Genomic DNA, 20,062 nt, shown 5'->3' with positions numbered 1-20,062 from the left:
AGCAACATGAAAGGCCTGGTTGACCATTCCCTTTGAGGCGACTGGATGCAAAGGCGCAGGCCACTGGCAGGTCACAACAAAGATGGGCTTGATTGTGAGCGAGACCCCCGAGGAGGAGTGGGGATCTGCACTGGGAGCTACACTAACACCCAGCTCATCTTCACCCAATCACTGGCCTTATTTAATCACCCCTCCAGAGCACATATTACCACAACACGGTCCAAAAAACGACCTCTGATTTTGACAGTTTAACTCAAACAAATGCCCGAGCTCTCAAAGATCAGAATGGACTCCTTCTTTTTTTATATCAGTCTTTTGGACGGGAAGAAACAGCATCTGTGAGTTACACACAAATACAAAGCATGAAAAACTTGGCCTTTCTTGTAGTCTGTCTTTGATCCAGAAATGTTGAGAATAACACCAAAAGAATGAGAGCAGGATAGGAGTAAATGCCACCCACTCGCCTCTTTGTGAGCGAGACGCTGATGCTGGGAGTTTACTTTGGGTTCTGCCGTACGAACATGTGACAAACCAGCGAGCATAATCTTGGCTTAGAAGTGACGATATTGAAACAAACAGAGACTTTGGCTCTCAAACTTTGTCCTGCGAGCTATTCTCAACTAAACCAGAGGCCTGGAGGAACACATGTTGGTATATCCTGTATAATGCATTGTGGCTATAAACTGCAAAAAGAGATTCTGTTTGTACAATCAACAAAATATGCACCTCGTCTCCTTTGGTGTCTATTTTTTGTTCTGTTGTTTTTAAACGTGGCGTTGGTCACAGGGTTCATCAAGTGACAAAAAGTGCAAAGAAAACATTTAGCATTTAGAGTACACCTCTTTCTGATATACTGGTCCACGTTGGTCCTCAAGTCTTTAACATTCTCCCTCATCAAACTGGAATATACTTAGAACTTGTGCAATTTCAAATTGACTTCTGCAAAGGTTTTGTGCCAGTGAGAAAGAATCCGATCAGAGACCCGAGATATGTTTTCGAGCTAATAAGCAGAAATTCCAGAGCACGTTTTATGTGTGCTACACATTTGACTATAAACAATTTTGAAAGATCCAGGTTCTCTTCCTTCCCTCGTTTGAACAATGGGACTTTTTCCGGCTCTGAATGCATTGCCAGCCAGATCGCTTTAGCCACATAGCCTGCAGACATCTGAGTTTCTGCAGCTACTGCCAAGAAACGCTCCCTCACAAGCTCTCAAAGCCTAATGAATACAACGTTCATACATCCTTCATATTGGAGAAAGGGAAAAAAAATAAAGAGACATTAAAAATAATCCTATTAATAATAATTGTTTACACCATGTCATGATAAGAACAGCAAAAGGAGCAAGAAGAACATACTTTAGAAACAACAATGAAAATTGTAATAAACAATCAGTTTGGCAAACGATGCTGCTTTCGGGCGAGGTGCCGCCGTCCGTAGCAAGGCCTGTGGAGCGAGGTGGTGGGGGGAGGGGGGAGGGTCTCTGGGTCTTGGGGGGATTTGGGGCCTTTTGGGGGGGGGGGGGGGGTCACGAGAAATGGGATTATGTCCTCTTCCTGTCATCATTAACAGCGTCCTGTCTGCCAAAGCTTTATGTCCCACAGCAGGCCAGACAAAGTTGGAGTAGGTGTGTGTGTGTGTGTGTGTGTGTGTGTGTGTGTGTGTGTGTGTGTGTGTGTGTGTGTGTGTGTGTGTGTGTGTGTGTGTGTGTGTGTGGATTCATTGAGATTTTCACTTCAAAAAAGGGTCAGGATACCAGTCACGGTGCTAAAAATGGTTCAAGTGAGCTGCTGTCGAGTCCATTTGTTTTCATCACAGTCTCTTTGGGCGTTGTTTAAACATAATCAAAAACTCTTGCTGCTGCTGATGCTTTTTTTCCTTTGTTTGGAATTACATTCCCCTTTGAGTTCTGCAGAGCCGGCGAGGTTAACAAGCCTCTGCTAATACTTAGGTATATTGGAACCGGGCGGTGAGTGTCCTGTTGGAGGGGGGGCAGGGGGAGGCAGGGTGGGGTTTGGTGGTGTGAGATCGATGGAGGGAGTAATCGGTAGGGTTGACAGTCCCTTTTCCCAGGATGCTTTTAGTCCAGGGGTTCCTGTTTTATCCTGATGGGCGTGTTCATGGAGAGGCTTCGTCGGTCCTCGCGACACAACACGTACTCGCTGAACTGGGACGAGTCCACGCCGCCGCCGCAAGACGCCGCCACGCTGAAACCCTTCTGGAAGAGACGCTCCAGGACCTGAAGAGAGAGGAGAGAAGAGGGGGAAGAGAAGCTGATTAAAAACAGAACTGCCATAGCTATGGAGGTGAATTAAAATGATAAGTATTACTGATAGAGATGCAGGATTCAAACTGTATAAGGAAAAAGCTCAACATTTTGAGTAAAAGTTCCACAGAGGTTCATTTGTTTCTTGCAGAGAATTGACATCACTCTCTGTGCGTTGCTAAACATGAAGCTACTGCTAGCTGCCGGCTAACGTAGCTTCACACAAATACTGTAAACAAGATGATAGATACCTTTGATTTTCTAAAGTGAAATGGTGATCTGGAGCCTTTTTAAACTATCTGAACAAACAAGAAACAGTCAGTGTGTACATGGCTGAATTTTAGAACTTGTTGAAGGTGGAATTTGCAACCTTTCGAACGAGCTAGCTTAGCTGTTAGCGGTAGCATCGTATTTGTTGTACAGATGGGAGTGGTGTCAATCTTCTCATCAAACTCTCTGTAGGAAACTCATTGAGCCTTTTCCCTTTTTACTTTTAATGTGAACCCATTTATGAGAGTGTTAAATACTTGTAAAATGTGCTTTCAGAATCAGAGAGTTGTTTCCTCCATAACAATAATGACGACTTTTTAGAAAGTTTAATGATATCTCATTAGATTCACTTTTCAAAAAGGAATCATCATTTAAAATAAGGCAGAGATCCTCACTTTATGACATCCATCCATCAACCTCAGATCTTTGCCACAACATACACTCTGTGTCGTTAACCTCCCCCTCCTCCAATCACACGTAGAGATGGAATAAAACCAGACGTTATCGACTTCACACCACCTCTGCAATATTCATGCCGCTTGTGCAGGATTGGCTCCTGAACCGAGGGCATGAGCTCAAAGGGATGAGGAGAGCGGCGTGTGAGCGTGAGGTGTTTTCAGGGGGCTGCGTTGAGCCGAGCGCCGTGATTACTGGAGCTCCTAATTTGAGTAATGAGGCCGGGGTGAGAGGAGAAGTGAGGTCCGTGAGCTAAGGAAGCAGCGACGTGTTGGGAATGAGGAGTTATGGGAGATCTGTGTGAGGACCAAGTGTCGGAGCTGCCGGGTGAGACGTTAGCCCTCGAGTGTACACACACACACACACTCGTCCAAATGCAGATTCGCTAAACACGTGAACTCCAGGATCCTTTTCCCCCCCCTTATCTGCCGTTATCCTTGTGGGATGTTGTGTTGTTTTTTTTTTGGAGGGGGTATATCTAAATCCCAGTGCGAAGGAGTGCTGTGTATTTACTTATTCCCCCCGTCCTTTTTTAATGCAGTGTGCAGCGCATGGAAATGAAAGGTCTTCGCCGAGGGATAACTAACCCCTTTACTGCCAGACACAGAGCCAGAGAAGTTCACACTAAATAGATCGGTTTCTTCAGATGCCCACACACACATGCACTAATGGCGCAGAATGACCTCTCTAATTACAAGAGCAGCAGTGGGCTAAATTGGGGGGCATTTTAGCCTGAAGGATGAAGAGCAATAATTGCAGAAACAAAAATGACTTCACGAAGAATGCAAACGTACAAATGATACCAAACAAAACTTGCAGCACACACGTGATCCCCGACATCCTGATTAAACTGAAATGCAACCCGACATGCCGCTTGTAAGCATTAAGGGACCACTTGGAAAAGTTACCCCCTCCTCTTTTTGTCCTCTGGCCATACGACGACGACAAACTCTGTAATTTGTGAGACAGAAGGGGCGGCAGACAGCTGATGGTGAGGATGGCTAATTAAGAGACCTGCCCAAGCATCAAACATTCCCAAACCCATGACAGACGACGAGGAGCCTAACGATTATGGAAATGATATTACATAGCCTTCTTTGATCATTGCATCACATTGCATTTCCCCCCCCTCCACATCATCTCTTAACGCATGTGGGACTGTCATGTTCGGCAATGAATTTGGTCACAGAGGAGACTGGCCTGATCAATAAAGATAGTCTGAAAAACACTTTTATCATTAATGCATGGCAACACAAAAGACTTTAGGATATTATTTCAGATAGTTAACTGATTCAAGGATACTGTAATGACTATGAGAAGCCGTGAAAGAAACTTCACTTTGACACAGTGCCGCGGGGGGGGGGGGGGGGGACAGCACACTGAATAATTAAGACGTATCTGAGCAAAAGGTTTTAATGTCCACGAGACATATTGTCCTGAAATCAATCCCGGCTGACGACAGAAAGTAAAGCCGCCCTCTTAAAAAGCTGAAACATGGTGGCTCTGATCAGAACAACACACTGCAGGCTGCATGTTCCAGATTCCTCTGCTTACTTTCCTGCCTCATTTGACAAAACCACAACAAAAAACTATCACAGACATCGGTTTGGTTGAAGTTTCTTCCAAAGCATGTTGATTCCATGAAACTGAATTACAGCTAATTATTCCTTCTCATGTGCCATACCTTGAACTTCGAAGCATTGGCCACAACTCTGGGAAGGTTTACTCTGATTATGTCATCTAGTGTCAAAACGGGAAATCAGAAAACTAACCAACTTTGAAAAATAGACTCCTAGAAATAAAAGGTGCCAACGAGGGTTCTTGGGTTTGACCCCATAAAGAGAACCTTTGTTTTGTTGCTCGTAGTACCTTTTATACATTCAACACCTGGAACACTTTCAGCAGGTTTGACCTGGAACCACATGTGGGGATGTATCCAGAGCCTTTCCACCTTTAAAGAGTTCCAACGGTTTTTAATAACAGTTTTCTTTAAATGCCACTTGTTTAAGCGTTTCTTAAATGCTCTTAATGCCTTTCATTTTTTTGTGAAGCACTTTAAACTGCCTTGTGTTGAAAGGTGCTATATAAATAAACTTGCCTTGCCTCACAAGAACCTGTCCATGAGTTTCACGAGTGTATTACATCAGAATAATACACATTGAAATATTCACAGGGTTGTTTTGTAAGGGTTTAACCTAAGACCCTACTGTAAAGTAAAACCATATGTGGGGATCTTATCCAGAGCCTTTCCACCTTTAAAGGGTTCTAACAAGAACCTATCCACGTTCTAGGCACAACATAAAAACGATATACCTGGAACCATATGTGGGGATGTTAGATATGCTTTTGTGAGGGTCACACCTATGATCCTACTCTTAAAAAAACACATTTTATCCTAAAGATGTGCCAAAAAAACTAGTTTTATTTTAACCCATGGTTCACAATCTCAGTCTCCGGGGTGTTGGAGGATGCTTTCAACACAAAAGGAACAATAGTTTCTTTCATAAAAGGAGTCAGAGCAGGAAAACGGTTCTTCTTCGTACGCAAAAAACCTGTCTCTAGGTTAAACCCCATCTTGAGGTACAACCTATCTCATTTCTACGAGTGTTTTATCACATGATGGTACTTCAGTGTTTTCCAAAGTTTGCTCATTCTACCCCAAACTAAAGTTCCTGCTCTGCGTGCAATCGGAGCAGGAAGCTGGATCAAAGCTTCCTCCCCGGTGGTCCTTCCACATTTGAAACATAATAAACCATTCTCACTGTTACCGGGTTCAATGGCTGCACAGGGATCTGTCCCCATCACACACACACACACACACACCATATCTCACAGAGCTGCCACTCAAACTGGGGTTGCGACAGGGAATGCGGAGGGGGTGGGTGTACATGAGCCTCACTCCTCTAACCTCCCAGCACATTTCCAACACGGGGAAGATGGCGGGGCAGGAATCAAAGTGGAGGAGTCTCAGGGCTGAGAACCGGAGCACGATGTAATATTGATGGCCACCGGAGTGCTGCTCTCTCAGGAGGCGCTGGAGACACTTGCTCTTCATGGCACCGGGCTCAGAGTTGATTGACACGTATGACACTCATGTGATGGGCCCCTCACTCTGGGGGGTCTCTTTTGTTTAACTATGCACCGTCTTTAATATGCGACTAGTCTCTGCATCGTATCCTCCGCTTAACAAAAGCATCTGGCACAAAGCAGCCGAGAAGCTCCAACTCTTTCTAATTCTCCGAGCCATCTGCCAGCTTTTTTTACAAAAAGGAATTACAAGCGACGCAAACACTTTGACAGAGTGATATATTCTTTCGGCATTGGACAACATTCGTCATGTACGTTACGGAGGCTGAGCTAACCATTACAAATGGACTCTTTGATTTAAAGTGAATCCACACACACACAGTAGTTTAGTTTAGGGGACTCTTGTGGCGACGCAAGCCCCTAACCCGGGCAGCGTAAATACCCTCAGAGCGAAGGTAGGGAGGTATTTGGGGAAAGGTCAGTCCTCAAAAGGGACTGCAAGAACCTTAAGGACTAAAGTGAGCACTTGAGGAGGAGAAACTCACTCTGCCGGACTCCATAAGTAACCGTTTCTCTCTCCTTTCACCTCAGACAAAAGCGTGACTTCTCTACGGGTGGGCGGGACATCTAGAGCAGTAAGGCTTCATCTGATGGGTCAAATATATTAACATGCAGAGTGTGAATGTATGGCAAATTGAATAGAGTATCATTCATTGGAGTTCCAGCAGTCTTTGCGATTCGTCTACTGCACTGGTTTCCGGCGTTGTGATGCTAAAACTACAGGAACCAGTGCGGGAACATAAAGTGAATACACTTACTTAATGTAGTTAACTTAACTCAAGATTGAATGGTACTTTATACTTGTATGTTAGAAGGCACATATTGGCTATGATTAAGATTGTTACTTGTATTTTACTTTATGAACAAGACTTGATTATCTTTGAATTGGAGTCACTTATCTGTTCTTGATTGATGACGTTTCCCTTCACTATGTTTAAATGACAGTAATAGTTAATGCTGTGTGTATTTATATTTCATCTACAAAATAAATGACCAGCTTGTAAAAATGCAATTCTGTCGCCCGTAATAAATTAGCTTGAACCGTAGCGTGAAGTAATTATTACACCTCGAACAACTGCAACATTTAAAAGCTGCTTACACAGTAATCCATCATTAATAATGACCCAATAATGTAAAACTCAAGGGACAGTCTGAGTTATGAGTAATTATAATTAGTTTAAGTGGTTTAGTGAATATATTTACACTTTCATTTAAGTAGGATTTTTTATAAAATACTTTTAATTGAAGAGAAGAAGTGCTGATACCACCTTCCTTCACTAATGAATCATCTTGATTATCAGCCATACATCCAACCAATGATACTCGAGTTATTCAAAAGGGCCTTCTTGTGCTCAATCAGGTTCATATTTGTATTTATGCCTCTACTGGGACATGTCTCCATGCTCTAATGTTCATATAGCTCTTTATGTTTCTCATACTGCCTGTACTGCAGCTCCTCTATTCACCCTCTGTCTGAAACCAGAGCCCAGTCTGCAGCCCAGTCTGCTCTGATTGGTTAGCTGGCCGGCTCTGTTGTGATTGGTCAACCGCTTAGAGATGTCACGTACAATGTGTTGGAGCGCCAGTGTTACATCGTGATGTCACTATGTTCAGGAAGTAAGCCAAGGAGTCCAATGGAGGGCTTTCAGGCAGGGAGTGTGTGGGAGAGAAACTTTTTGGAGGGGATTCTCACCTTTGCAGACCATTTACATGCACACAAATCTAAATAATACACTACAGGTCTTGACCGTCAACATATTGGGATTAATCTGCCGCCTGTTAGACCTGAGTGCCCGGATACTGGGGATACCCCCGCTCCTTCACTACATTAACGTCTTGCCGCTGAGGAGCAGCTGAAGGTGTTTGTGTGGCTGTGTCTGCTCTTAAGAGCTTTCCCTCTCTCCAGCCGGTGAAGGATTGATGGAGTGGCAGAGCGACATGTAAGAGAGTGTTGCGGCGCGTTGCGTTCCCATCCCGGGCAGCAGAGGGACCTCTCTGCGACCGCCTGCGCTGTCACTTTGATGAAGGACGGATCGGCTGTGGTGTGATCCCAGCACTTCATCACGGTGATGTATGGAGCAGCAGGCCCGGCTTCAGCTCTGGGTGTGTGTGTGTGTGTATACCTCTGTGGCTCTTTGGCTAAATGTTTTCCTCCCGTTAAGTGCCTCTGCTGCTCTCTGTTTCTCTCCGCTGGATCTACATCACAGCGCAGGTGGTTCGCATTATTCCCTTAAATTCCAGTCATGACTTCATGGACCAGCTCTCGCCAAGGTGGAGTTGTTTATTCTCACATCTGAACACACCAGATGAAGGACTCAAGTTTCCTTTATAGATATTCTCTCTGAAGATACAAACAGTTAGCATTGTTACTTTTCTAACTTTACATCCCCCCAGCCCTGGACAGTGACTGACTTTGCACATTTTATTTATAAAAATGTCCATATTGGTTATGTCTTCTACTGTCATATTTACTCATATTATTTAAACAAAGTGTGTATACTAGTCTACAGGCTGCTTCGCTCAAGTGTCTATATTTCCATTCATACCGTTAAGAACCTCTTAACACTTTTCTGTATAAACGAAAACATTTTATACCCGTCATATTATTGATGTCAGCTGTAATCTGCACTTTCCTGCTCGTCTTGCACTCCTGGTTTGATGCTAACTGCATTTCCCAGTACGTGTATTCAATATGCAATCAAGTACAAGATGAAAACACAAACGGATCTAATATAATAATGTATCAGAAATCTTGAAAAAAAAGGCTTTAAAAATGCTTGAATAAGATGTTCAACTCTGTAAAATCACATTTATTCAACCTTAAGGATTGTATTTGAACTTCTAAGAGGCTACCTATTAAACCTGTGGGCGTTTTCTCTTTCCTGTAGTGTGTGATATAAGTTTGTGTGCATGTAAATGGTCTGCAGAGGCTAAAATCCCTGTGTTCCCCAGAGGGAAGGATAGGCAAAGGGGCGGGACATCTCTAACCTGTTGACTAATCAAAACAGAGCCAGCACAGGGAGTATGATAAAAATAAAGAGCTTTTTGAACATTAAAGCATGGAGACATGTCTCAAAAATTAGGATAATGGGGCCCCTTTAAGAGGATACAAATGTTGGGAAATCTTAATTGAAGTCTATAAAAGTGGTTCAAAAATCCCTTGAATGAGATGTTTCACTTTGAAGTTCAACTGCATTACTGACTTTAGGGATGTTACTTTATCTTTAAGTGAATAAAAACACAGATTTGCCGTTGCTCAGTGTACAGTAAAGTATGGAGAAACATGTTATCTCATTGTGACCGGAGTATCACAAGGTCTAGCAGTTTCCAGCCTCAGGCCACACAGCAAACGTACCTTTACTTCAATAAAACCATTTGAAACTAAAGTGAATTCTCCATGCCAGTGAGAAGTGATAAATTGAATAGGGAGTGCATTTAAAAAGCTGTCACATATCCATCTCTTCCCTGTCTTCAAACAACCTCATAAAGACTCTGTTCCAGACTTTGGGCAGGGTGTGGTTCCTGCGGGTCGGGGTCCAGGACTGAAATCAGAGCTTATTGTCTCGTGGGTAAGACGGGGGATTATTTCCCTAACCTTCTCATACCTTCACGGAACAATGAGAGAGGACAGAATGAGTAAGTTGTTTAGAAACATATCCGCTTACACCGTAAAAAAACACCTCCATCTGCTCCGTGTGTCCTCATCTACATCGACTCAATGAGCCGGGCCCCTTCGACTGCGCCCACATATGTGTGAGGCGTCAGACGTTGTGTGTGTGTGTGTGTGTGTGTGTGTGTGTGTCTCTTAAAGGGGCCGGCTAGAGACGGAGACTACAGGAAACCTTGCAGATCCTCTGTCTGTTCGCAGGATTTGCAGACTACAATCTAAACAAAACAAAAACTAAATTTCAGACCATGTTAGTCAGACACATCCCATAACCAGCCTCACTGGTAAACAGAGTGGGAAAATGTTGTGTTAGTTGATGCGGCCAATTAATTATATTGCAAGTCATTTAAAAATCTATAAAAGAAGTATAAACCGGTTTAGGCTGTTTGAGAAATTGTAAGTATGGTATTAAAAAATGCAATACGTGTATTTCAATCGCCCTGAGCGGTGTTATATTGGAGTCTTTTTATAAAAAAAGGAGCTGTGTCTTAAAAAGGAGTAAAGCGTAAATTATGCATATCATTTCCCCCCCCTTTCCCATTCCTCTTCTTCATTTATTCGCAGCAAAAACATGGCCGCAGTCCACGCGAGCTTTGTCCCGCTCGCTCGAATCTCTCCCCCCCCCCGGAGGAGGTCTCTCACTTTGGCAGGGGGAGGTGGAGGTGTCAGGGCGCAGTAGCCTGCCTTGGAGAAGCTGCTGGAGGTGGGGTGGGGGGGGGGGGGGTGGGTAGGCTCCTGTATGTGTTGGCCTGTTCATGGCTTTGGGCACCGGAGTGTGTTATATGGTGTGTGTGTGTGTGTGTGTGTGTGTGTTGTGAGGCTGTTATGTCCCCCCCTCTCCCTTCGCTCTCACTCTCACAGACCTCTCGGGGTAACGCAGTATTTTTTATGTCTTACTGCTTTACTCAACTTAGTTTTTAAATGAGATCTCAGTCAGAGTGAGTGGAGGCGAATCCAAATGCCAAACCTGCCTTCAGTCTCCAGGTATGAGGCATGCAGTGAGACGCACCTTTGATTGCCAAACAAAAGACGTTTTTTAAAGAATAAATGTTTAATTTTAAAGCAAAGTATTTTGTGTACAACCGCCCCATGACTGGCTATAAATACCAAACAAAAAAATCAATGACGTTCAATAAAGGCGGCTTATTTACTGACAAAAAGCGCAATGAAAACCGCGTATAGAGCCTCAGGTAAAGGGGGAAAGAAGGGGTTGTAGCCCTGCGTAAGGCTCCATATAGACTTCCCATAACAAAATATAATAATCATGTTTAAAACAAAACATTTAAAGTAAGAAATGTTGACTCCTGTGTGTTTAAAATGAGTATCACAAACCTTAAACTAAGGAAAAGCTAAGATTTCACACCGTGCCAAAGCCACACTTGGAAGCTGCTTCCCTAGCCCATCTTTAGAATAAATTAAAACTACACACACACACACACACACACCTTACTTCACCTCTGACAGTAGCACCATCAGAGTGGCAACAAGCTGTTATCTCTGCTGTGCCAATATGCTTTACAACAAAGGGAAAAGAATCATGCACAAATGCTTTAAATCATGCAACGTTTTTAGGAGCAATTCCACTGATAGCGTGACAGTCTCCTCTCCCTCAGCTAATGCTATGCTAGGTAGCTAAAGTTGAGAGGAGCTGTGTATCAAGGCTCTGGTTGTGCAGTACAAATGCCATCCAGGTGTCTAAGTGTGCATGAAAGTGTTGAAGTGTGGTGGTGAGAGATGGTGTGCCTGCTCAGCAAAAATCCCACGCTGGATAAATAAAAAGTAAACCTAAAATATCTTCTACTTTGGCAACAGGCGTAGAGAGTGTCGAAAACACTGATGTTGACTGACTCGTGGAACGGTTTCTCGTTCCTACGGCTAACCTCGGAGACGACACACACACACACACACACACACACTTAAAATCATTAGCTTCACTTCCTTATGCAGGAGAGACGTATTCCTTAGAAAAATAACGGCTAGCTACAGTTAGCACCTCAGGGTAGAAGTAGAGTTAATACTGTGACACACTTTACTTGAAGTCTTACACACACACACACCGTTACGTTTTTCAGCACTATTGTATCATGGACACAAATGCATGCATTACATGATGAGTTTTGACATCTTATTCCAACACCTTATGAGTGTGTGGGGAATGTGTTACTGTATAATTGCCCCAGGAATTACACTGTGTGTGTGTGTGTGTGTGTGTGTGTGTGTGTGTGTGTGTGTGAGAGCACTTAGATACTTTACTTGGATTTAAATGGTCTCTACTTTAACCAGGTATCCGTCTAACACTGCTAATTTTATTTTATTCATCTCAAAACTCGGGACAGCTGTGTGAACTTTGTGCAAGTGTATTTTAGCTATCTTCTAAATACAAGTACCAATGCACAAACTAAAAAGAAGCATCAATGGTGTGGTCTGTTTGGCTTTTTACAGATTAACACGCTTAATTTGTTGGTAAAGTTTTAACCTGACACCATGATGCTTCAACAAAACTGAATTGAATGTCACAAGACTGCTTTAAGATGTAATAGATTGCTCTCCGTGGCTTTGGTGGTCATAATGTTTTGAATAACATGTACAGTATGTCAGAGTTTAGCAATTTTACTGGCAGAATTAATAGTCCTTGACTCAACAAAGGAACTAAGTGTCTGATAGTTTTTGAAAAGTGACGAACCAGAGGATTTTTTAAAGTGACTATCATTCAACATTTGAATCCATACATTAGGAACACTACAGCAGCCCCCAAACAGAAGGCCCTATATGATTATTCTGTAGGACATTACCATATACTGTATCTCCTGTAAAACACTCCTTTATTTGTGTTGCTTCAATATAATAAAAAAGGATTTACACATAGGATTTTCTTGCCTGGACATTGGATCATTTCCCTATGTGAGATCAGCAGCAGTTCAATTTTGAGTTACCTTTTAGTTTCATTTGTTTTTCATTTTGCCATTACAGTATGTGTTATAGCACATCCATAAAAGTAGAGAACACTACAAGATAGAGGGTGAGAGGGTGTGTGTGTGCGTGTGTGTGTTACCTGCACGGAGTTGAGCCTGCAGTATCCGTTGAGGGGGAAGCGGATGACATGTGTGGGGTCCTGGTTCCAGCCGGCGTTGACCGAGTTACACATGACGTCTCCGGTCTCGGGGAAGATCTCCTCGATGAGGACCTTCTCCCCGCTCAGGGCGATCCTCTCGCCCAGGTCGGGGGTGACGCGCACCACCAGGCAGTCGCAGGGCTGGGCCATCCGCCGCTGCTCGCGCTCCTGCTTCCAGCGCTCCAGCTCCTTGATCATGGGCGTCAGCTGGTAGTAGCGCGCCTCCTCGTAAAGCAGGTGGAAGTCCTGTACAGAGGAGGAGGAGGAGGAGGAGGAGGAGTGCAGTGAGTTCACATGCAGCCTCCGGGCTATACGAGTGACTAACACACTGCGAGGTTCACTGCATTACAGTTCAGCTCCAAGGTCATCCGGACGAAACCCGACACACATGGCGCAGCATTAAGATGACAGAGGAACGTGTATTTACAGGGCATCCTGATGCTTCCCCACAGCAACTAATGACAAAGTGTCCTTGAGCAAGACACTTAACCACTAATTACTGCAGGAGTGTTGCTCAGGCTGCATCTGCACTTTGACCCCTCCACATAGTGAACACAATAGTGCACATTTGCTCAAAATGTCCTTTATTACTTCTGAATATATTTAGAAAACATGTATATACGAGTGAGTCACATCAGCAGTGTCCTTTGTCCTTACGGTCTGTGTTCAGTTCATGTATTTTATCCCTCATTGTGAAGCTCTTTATGCTGCATTTCTGCTATAATTGTGAAATAAGGCACCATTACTGAGGAATGCACCATGTTTTCAACCTATGAACTCGTTAAACTGAGGGTTCTCGTTTGTCAGCAGTGTATAAAATTACTCTTGCACACATTGTAAGATGATCTGGATACAAATCAGACAAATACCCAAATATCAAAATACAACTTGTGTGTCCTTCTGAAGTTAAGTTTGTCTAATCACCAGAGATGTGAAAAAATAACAGTGGGAAGTCTCATTTGATCATGTAGTACATCTTCTGGAGAGAACCGGAATAAACCCAGCTCCAGGATGACCTCCGACCAGCAGCTCAGCGCTAAATAAACAAAGCGTAGCCGTGCTGCAGCTCTTGGCAGAGCCCAGCTAGCCTTTAGCATGTTTTAGCGCGCCGGCTCCAGAAAGGCCGTCAGTGGGGCTCCAGTGAAGTGGGATGGTGCATTCCTGTGTGCAGACAGTCTGCAGCAGATTGCCTGCCTCTCCCTCCTGGGCAGGGCTTGCTGGGGGCCATTTGCCCCCTTGCTCCTGCCTCTAATTTCCCATAAGACCAGATGGCACTATCATTCACTGCTACCATAGAAAATACACGGAGGAGGAGGTTTGCGTTGGAGGCAGACGGGAGGTGAGGGGAAGATATGTAGAAAGTGAACATGAGGACACTGACTTTAATGTATTCCTCACTTTGAGGGAGTTTTATGTTAATGAGGCTCGTGGCCCAGTGTTAAGCTCCTATTAGAACAAGATTTAATTAGGTTACACCTAAATGCTGCAAATCTTTTTTTTTGCTAAACAATTAATAAATGTGTGTTCTGATTAGTGTTTCACAGGGACCAAAATGACAGGTTAATTCAACTTCCATCCCTGACATTCAAAGTGTTTGAATGTGATATTTCCTTTGCTCCTGGTTTGTTTTAGAGCATGCACCACAGCCAGATAATGATTGTTGGTTACATAATTAATACAGATAAGAGGTTGCTCATGTTGCAACGTCCTTCAAAAGGGAGAGTTTGAGAGTTCACTGCAGGAACAACACATGTTCCAATGTCTGCTTCAGTGGTGTTTGTGGGTTTTGGATGCCCTCGTCTCTCCTGGGTAAAGAAACAGAGCATGGCGCCAAACAGCGTATTCATTAACCCCGCTGCTTCTGTCACACTCTTTAGCCTTGAACACTCTCCCTCGCAGGTTCACCCCAGCGCCTTCATCTGAGTTATGTGAGCGACACACACACACACACACACACATCTGGACGAGCGTTGACGCAACACATCTTAAGCTGGCGGTGTAATATTTAAGATTTCAGAATGCGAGAGAGAAGGAGAGTACGGGGGTCCTTTTCCTCCCTCATCCTTTTCTCCCTGTCTTTTCCTCTCCTGGCCTTCTCGCTGCAGCTGACAAAACTCATACAGAGACGCCCCCCTTCAGGCGGCTCTCTGTATCAAAGTGTAGCTCCTCATCCTTCACAGGTCTGAAGCCATGGATGGATATGTTTTTAACAGGGGTCTGTCTGCGAGGCACTTTAGTCATCCTGAGCAGCGTGGAAAACAACAGAGTAATCCTAAGCGCCGAGGTGAGGATGAGAGGGAGACAACAGCTCCGTCCCGGCTGCTGCAAACGCTGCCAGCCGTACGTGACAATTCATCCCCCAATCCCGTGTCCAGACAGCCCGTTTGAGCTTCAAAATAATGATCGGACCTGATCGCCCACCGGCAAGGCAACATCTCGGGGAACGACAGAGGGATGGAGAGACGGAAGAAGGAGAAGTAAAGGGAGAAAATGATGGAAAGTGTCACTATGAGGGAGGAAGAGGGCTGATAAAGATATACGTTTTGGCGAAAGGAGGACTAGAGCCACACAAGTAGTTTGGTTGTTGCTCAAACAAACCCCCAATGAGAAGTTTCTCTCATTCTCAAAAAAACTACAAATAATAATCATATTTTTTAGCATTCAAAAGCCAAAGTCACAACTCACTGATTTAAAGTGCGATATAAAAGGGTAACCCTAAAAAAACTATAGCCATGGCTTCAATGGGACCGAGTGCTGCTTAGACTCTTATGGTTAATGTGGTTTGAATAAGGAAATTGAAAGCAAATAAACCCACAATTTAATTTTCTAAACCACTTCTGTTCATCCTTGTGATATCTATATCAAATTGCCAGAAAGGCCACCAAGAAAAATGCATCCAGTTCTAATCTAACAAACAACAGGCACTGAAAACATTAGCCGTTTCCTATCGTTTGTTAGCATTCGATAGCCAAATAAAAAAAAGCATTATTCATTTAAAGTGAGATGCTCAACTGTAAACCAATGCAAAAACCACCAATAGTTCACAGCCATGAAATGAAGATAAGAAATTAACGGTGAATTTTGTGAAGGTAAGAATATCTAAATGCCAGAAAGGCCACCAAATCTATCCGTTAGCTGCTAGCATTAGCTGATTCCTGTCATTTATTTAGCATTCAATAGCCATAGAAACAAAGCATTATTGATGTTAAGCTGTTTATAATAATGTCTTTAATGTGACTGAGCTTTTGTTCCTCCTTAAGTGTACAATTCTCAACCCATAAATAACAGCCACAGAAAAAAACAATAGCTACTTCCTATTATTCGTTAGCATTCAGTAGCCAATGAAACAAAGCATTACTGATTTTAAAACGCAACACAAGAGTAAAGCGACGCTAAAACCTCTAACAGTTTATAGCCATGTCTTTAATGTGTGACATTTATTCCTCCTTGGTAAAATAATGAAATGAGGAGAACAAATTAGTAGTGAAACCTCCTATTGTTTGATAGCATTCAGTAGCTAACGAAACAAAGCATTATTGATTTAAATATCTATGCAGCAAATGGTTTATAACCATGCCTTCAATGTGTCTGAGAAGTGCATACATGCCTGCAATTAATTATAGTTTGAATAAAGAGAAGAAGAGGAGAAATTGATAGTGAATTTATGCAGTTAGGAATATCTAAATGCCAGAAAAGCTACCAAATCTATTACATTCTTATCCAATAAACAGCCACTGAAAACAACTACAAACATGAGCGGTTTCCTATTATTTGTTAGCATTCAGTAGCCAATGAAACAAAGCTTTATTGATTTAAAGCGCGATACAAAACAGTAAACCAATGCAAACTCAAGCGCTTAATGCCCTCGGTGTGACGGAGCATTGCTTACACTCTCGTGATTAATTGTAGTTTGAATAATGAGATGAGGGGGGAAATTAATGGTGAATATTTTTGTTCCACTGATGTAGGCTGCGAAATATATTTGCCTTTTCTGCTCAGACTTTCACATTGATTTAGCAAAGCACACAGCGCCATGGCTGCCAGCAGCAGAACAGACCGAGCCCTCGGGCGACGGCAAGCCTGATTGTGTTCAGATAAGGACATGCTCAATTCCGCCTCGCACTATTTGCATTTTTTCTTTCCTCCTCCTCCTCCTCTCCCGGCATCACGCAAATTGAAAGGTATGCAGATCAACACTGGTTTATGCGAGGGGATCATAATGAGTTGAAACAATGAGGTCCGATGCTTTCTCTCCAAACCGCCGTGCCTGATTGGACTGTCAAGACTTCACAGCGAGGGAGAGGAGAAGCATGAATAAGAAGGGGAAAACTAATCGGTACCGAGTCAGGCCATCATTTGCTGAAAAATATGCGGGGCTTTCATATCGTATTGTGTTGTCTGAGGTTTGGCTCTGGTTCAGACTCTCCGTGAGGCCTGGAGAGTTTGCCTCGGGCTCTGAGAGGCCTCGCCTTGTTCCCTTTCGTAGAGAAAGAGGAACAAGCGCCAGCCTGGTGGAAAGGTCACGCGAGTTAAGGTGGAGTAGAAGAGGAGGAAAAAAAGCACCTGGGAAACAGTATCACTGAATAAAAACCTTCAAGAGCTGTAGGCAGAACGTATAGTAATTCTCACAAAGCCACGTGTGGTCGTGTGGATAGTTGAGGGGTGAGACTAACTCTCTAGTAACCAGGTTTGTTTAAAGGCTGCACTGATACATATTTAAATATATTGACTGTAATGTAAACTAGTTTAATACTCAAGAGTTATATTTGTCAGCTTTCCGTTTTATTGAGTCTGAGCCGTGTTTCAAATGTCCTTGGATTTTTTTTGTTGCCATATTCAGTCTAATCCAGTTGTAGTAGTTGAAGGAAACCAATCCCTTTTTATAAATAGTTTGAGTCATCAGATTGAGCAATTTAGTCAGTGTGGTCCAGCCAAAATATCTCCTTGTTTCTTTCTCCTGAGCTCTGTTGGTGTCATGGTTACCTTTAACTTGGGGAACTCCAATTCATACTGACTGTGCTCACTGTGCTCCTGATACGTCGTGCCGAGCACAGGAAAAGGAAGTGATGCATACTGAAAATTAAATCAATCTATACGATATTATCTTAAGTGAAAATACAGGTTTGTTTAAACATGTACCTTGTCTTGCATCAACATCACGGCATGATATTGTCACAGTTAAGTTGTTGTATACTCTTGTGTTGTTTCCAGACGTGAAAAAGGGTCAAATCAAACGTATTTACTCCTAGTTTTGTTCACAAATTTGACAGTTTTTGTCAAATCCCTCAGAATCTCAACGTCCGTATTTTGAGAAGACACTAACCTGAACAAACAGCAGACATAAAGATATTGTGGTTCACATTTTCATCTTTTAAACTACATGTTAAGCATGTACAAACTACCTGGTCTTGCCTTCTTGCATCAGCATCACTGCATGATAGCGTAACAGTTAGCGTTTATTGACGTCACGAAAACAAAGTTGGACAAATGGATTAGTTTTGATAACTAATTGCACTCTTTGTTTGAAGAGGGTAACTTATTCTTGCACTGGCCTTTATTTAAGTTCCTTTGTAATCCAATATAAATGATGAAATCAGATGCTTATTTTGGGGAAATTGGACGTGGATCTTTAGACCTATATCACAGATAATATCTTCCATTTTTTTATATCATGTTCTGATATTATATTATAAGTTATCAGGCTGATTAAGGGTAGTTCTTTGTCCCATTTAAAGACAAAATAAGTGTGAAAAACATCTGAAAAATAAACTATAACCGCTGGAATAACATCAAGATTAAGAAACCTAATAAGGAATTAAAAACAGTCTTTATTTGCCTGCATTTTCCATTTGATCAGGACTGTATTTGACTGTTCTAGTTAAATCTCTCAGCTCTCAACAACCATATTTTGAGAAGACACTAATCTGAAGAAACAGCAGACCTAACGCTAACGACTTCAGGTATTTCTCATGAAGCGTTGGAGACCAAACCACAGCTAGAAGGAGAACAAATATTGAACGTACATCTGTTGAACTTCAAACCAATACTAATGCTGATCTTTGACTAATAAATAAGCAACATGCTCTCCATAATAACTCAAATACTGCCATTAACATGCAAAGATCATACCGCAAAATCAAAACGTACACATTTTACACACCAATTACCTTAAACTCTAGTGTATCCGTGGGAAATCTACATCTACATCATGTACACTATGAAGTCTATAAAGCATGGAAGCATTTGGTTTGTTGCCATGAGCCCTGGGTTCTTTAAAATATATAATATATTGTATAGGCAATACAGTTTTATCATAAAGAAGCTCAAACAGAGTGTGTGCATCCGTCTATCCCATGCTGAAGCAGATTCCCACTGAGATTAGAGTGTGTGTTCACGGGCTCAGAGTGTATTAGGTATTAAACTTTAGCAGCAACTCACACACACTTTTTCCTCCTCCACTCACAGCGAGACGTCCTGTCTGAGAGGGAGCAGCGATCAGAGTGGTGGGGGGGCAGCGGGGAGGGATTGGGGGAGGGGGGGCAGTTTCACCTGGGCTCACCTCTATAGAAAACCACTCTGAGTATAAAACAACAGCTCAGGGCTCCGACACACACTTCACCGGGCCGTGATCCGGTTAGCCAGTTAGCCAGTTAGCATTTTACACCTCTGTGTCTGTTCCAGGAGGAACTAAGTGCATTTCCACTACTTTTTAAAGGAAAGTTATGTATTTTTAATCATATTTTACAGCTTTAGTTACTTATAAATGACGATTTGCATTCATAATTGTGGTAATCTACAATAATGCATCTTTAAAGACTAAAGACAGTGACGTAAGGTTGTATTCATCGAATATATTTCAAAAATATACTAAAGAAAGCCAGAAATATCAATAATTTGACAGAAAAACTAAAATGCTACTTGAAGCAACACCATTAGCATTCTGATAATGTCATTTATAACAACAAGTCACATCTGGAGGCTATTCTTTTGCAGAATTAATCACTTTGTTCCTACTTTCACTTGTAATGGAGTATTTTAAAACGTATGTATTACTTGGTAAGGATCTGATTCTTCTTCCAGCAGTGATCCTAAATCAGTTTCCTAATGACTGCTTATGCTCACAGGTAATTAGTGTGGGAGGAAGTTGATAGTAAAAACACATCTCTGTTGTGACATCAGAGCTATTGTGAAAACATGAACCCAC

At 42.7% G+C, this 20,062-nt stretch overlaps 1 protein-coding gene across 2 annotated transcripts in view; it reads right to left on the bottom strand.

The window, feature by feature from the left end:
* Window positions 1-1,607: 1,607 nt before the first annotated feature.
* The window catches only part of LOC134862542 (BTB/POZ domain-containing protein kctd15), a 29,494-nt gene continuing 11,039 nt past the window's right edge, over window positions 1,608-20,062 (bottom strand). For both annotated transcript variants that reach the window (XM_063880529.1, XM_063880528.1), the window contains exons 4-5: window positions 12,799-13,104; window positions 1,608-2,239 (exon numbers count right to left, since the gene is read on the bottom strand). In XM_063880529.1, the coding sequence (XP_063736599.1) occupies window positions 2,081-2,239; window positions 12,799-13,104 (465 nt within the window). In that variant the 3' untranslated portion in view covers window positions 1,608-2,080. The remainder of the gene's footprint in view (window positions 2,240-12,798; window positions 13,105-20,062) is intronic.

The sequence above is a fragment of the Eleginops maclovinus genome, chromosome 4, assembly GCF_036324505.1.
Source record: "Eleginops maclovinus isolate JMC-PN-2008 ecotype Puerto Natales chromosome 4, JC_Emac_rtc_rv5, whole genome shotgun sequence".
Taxonomy (NCBI): Eukaryota; Metazoa; Chordata; class Actinopteri; order Perciformes; family Eleginopidae; genus Eleginops; species Eleginops maclovinus.
This window is presented reverse-complemented; position numbering and strand designations above follow the sequence as displayed.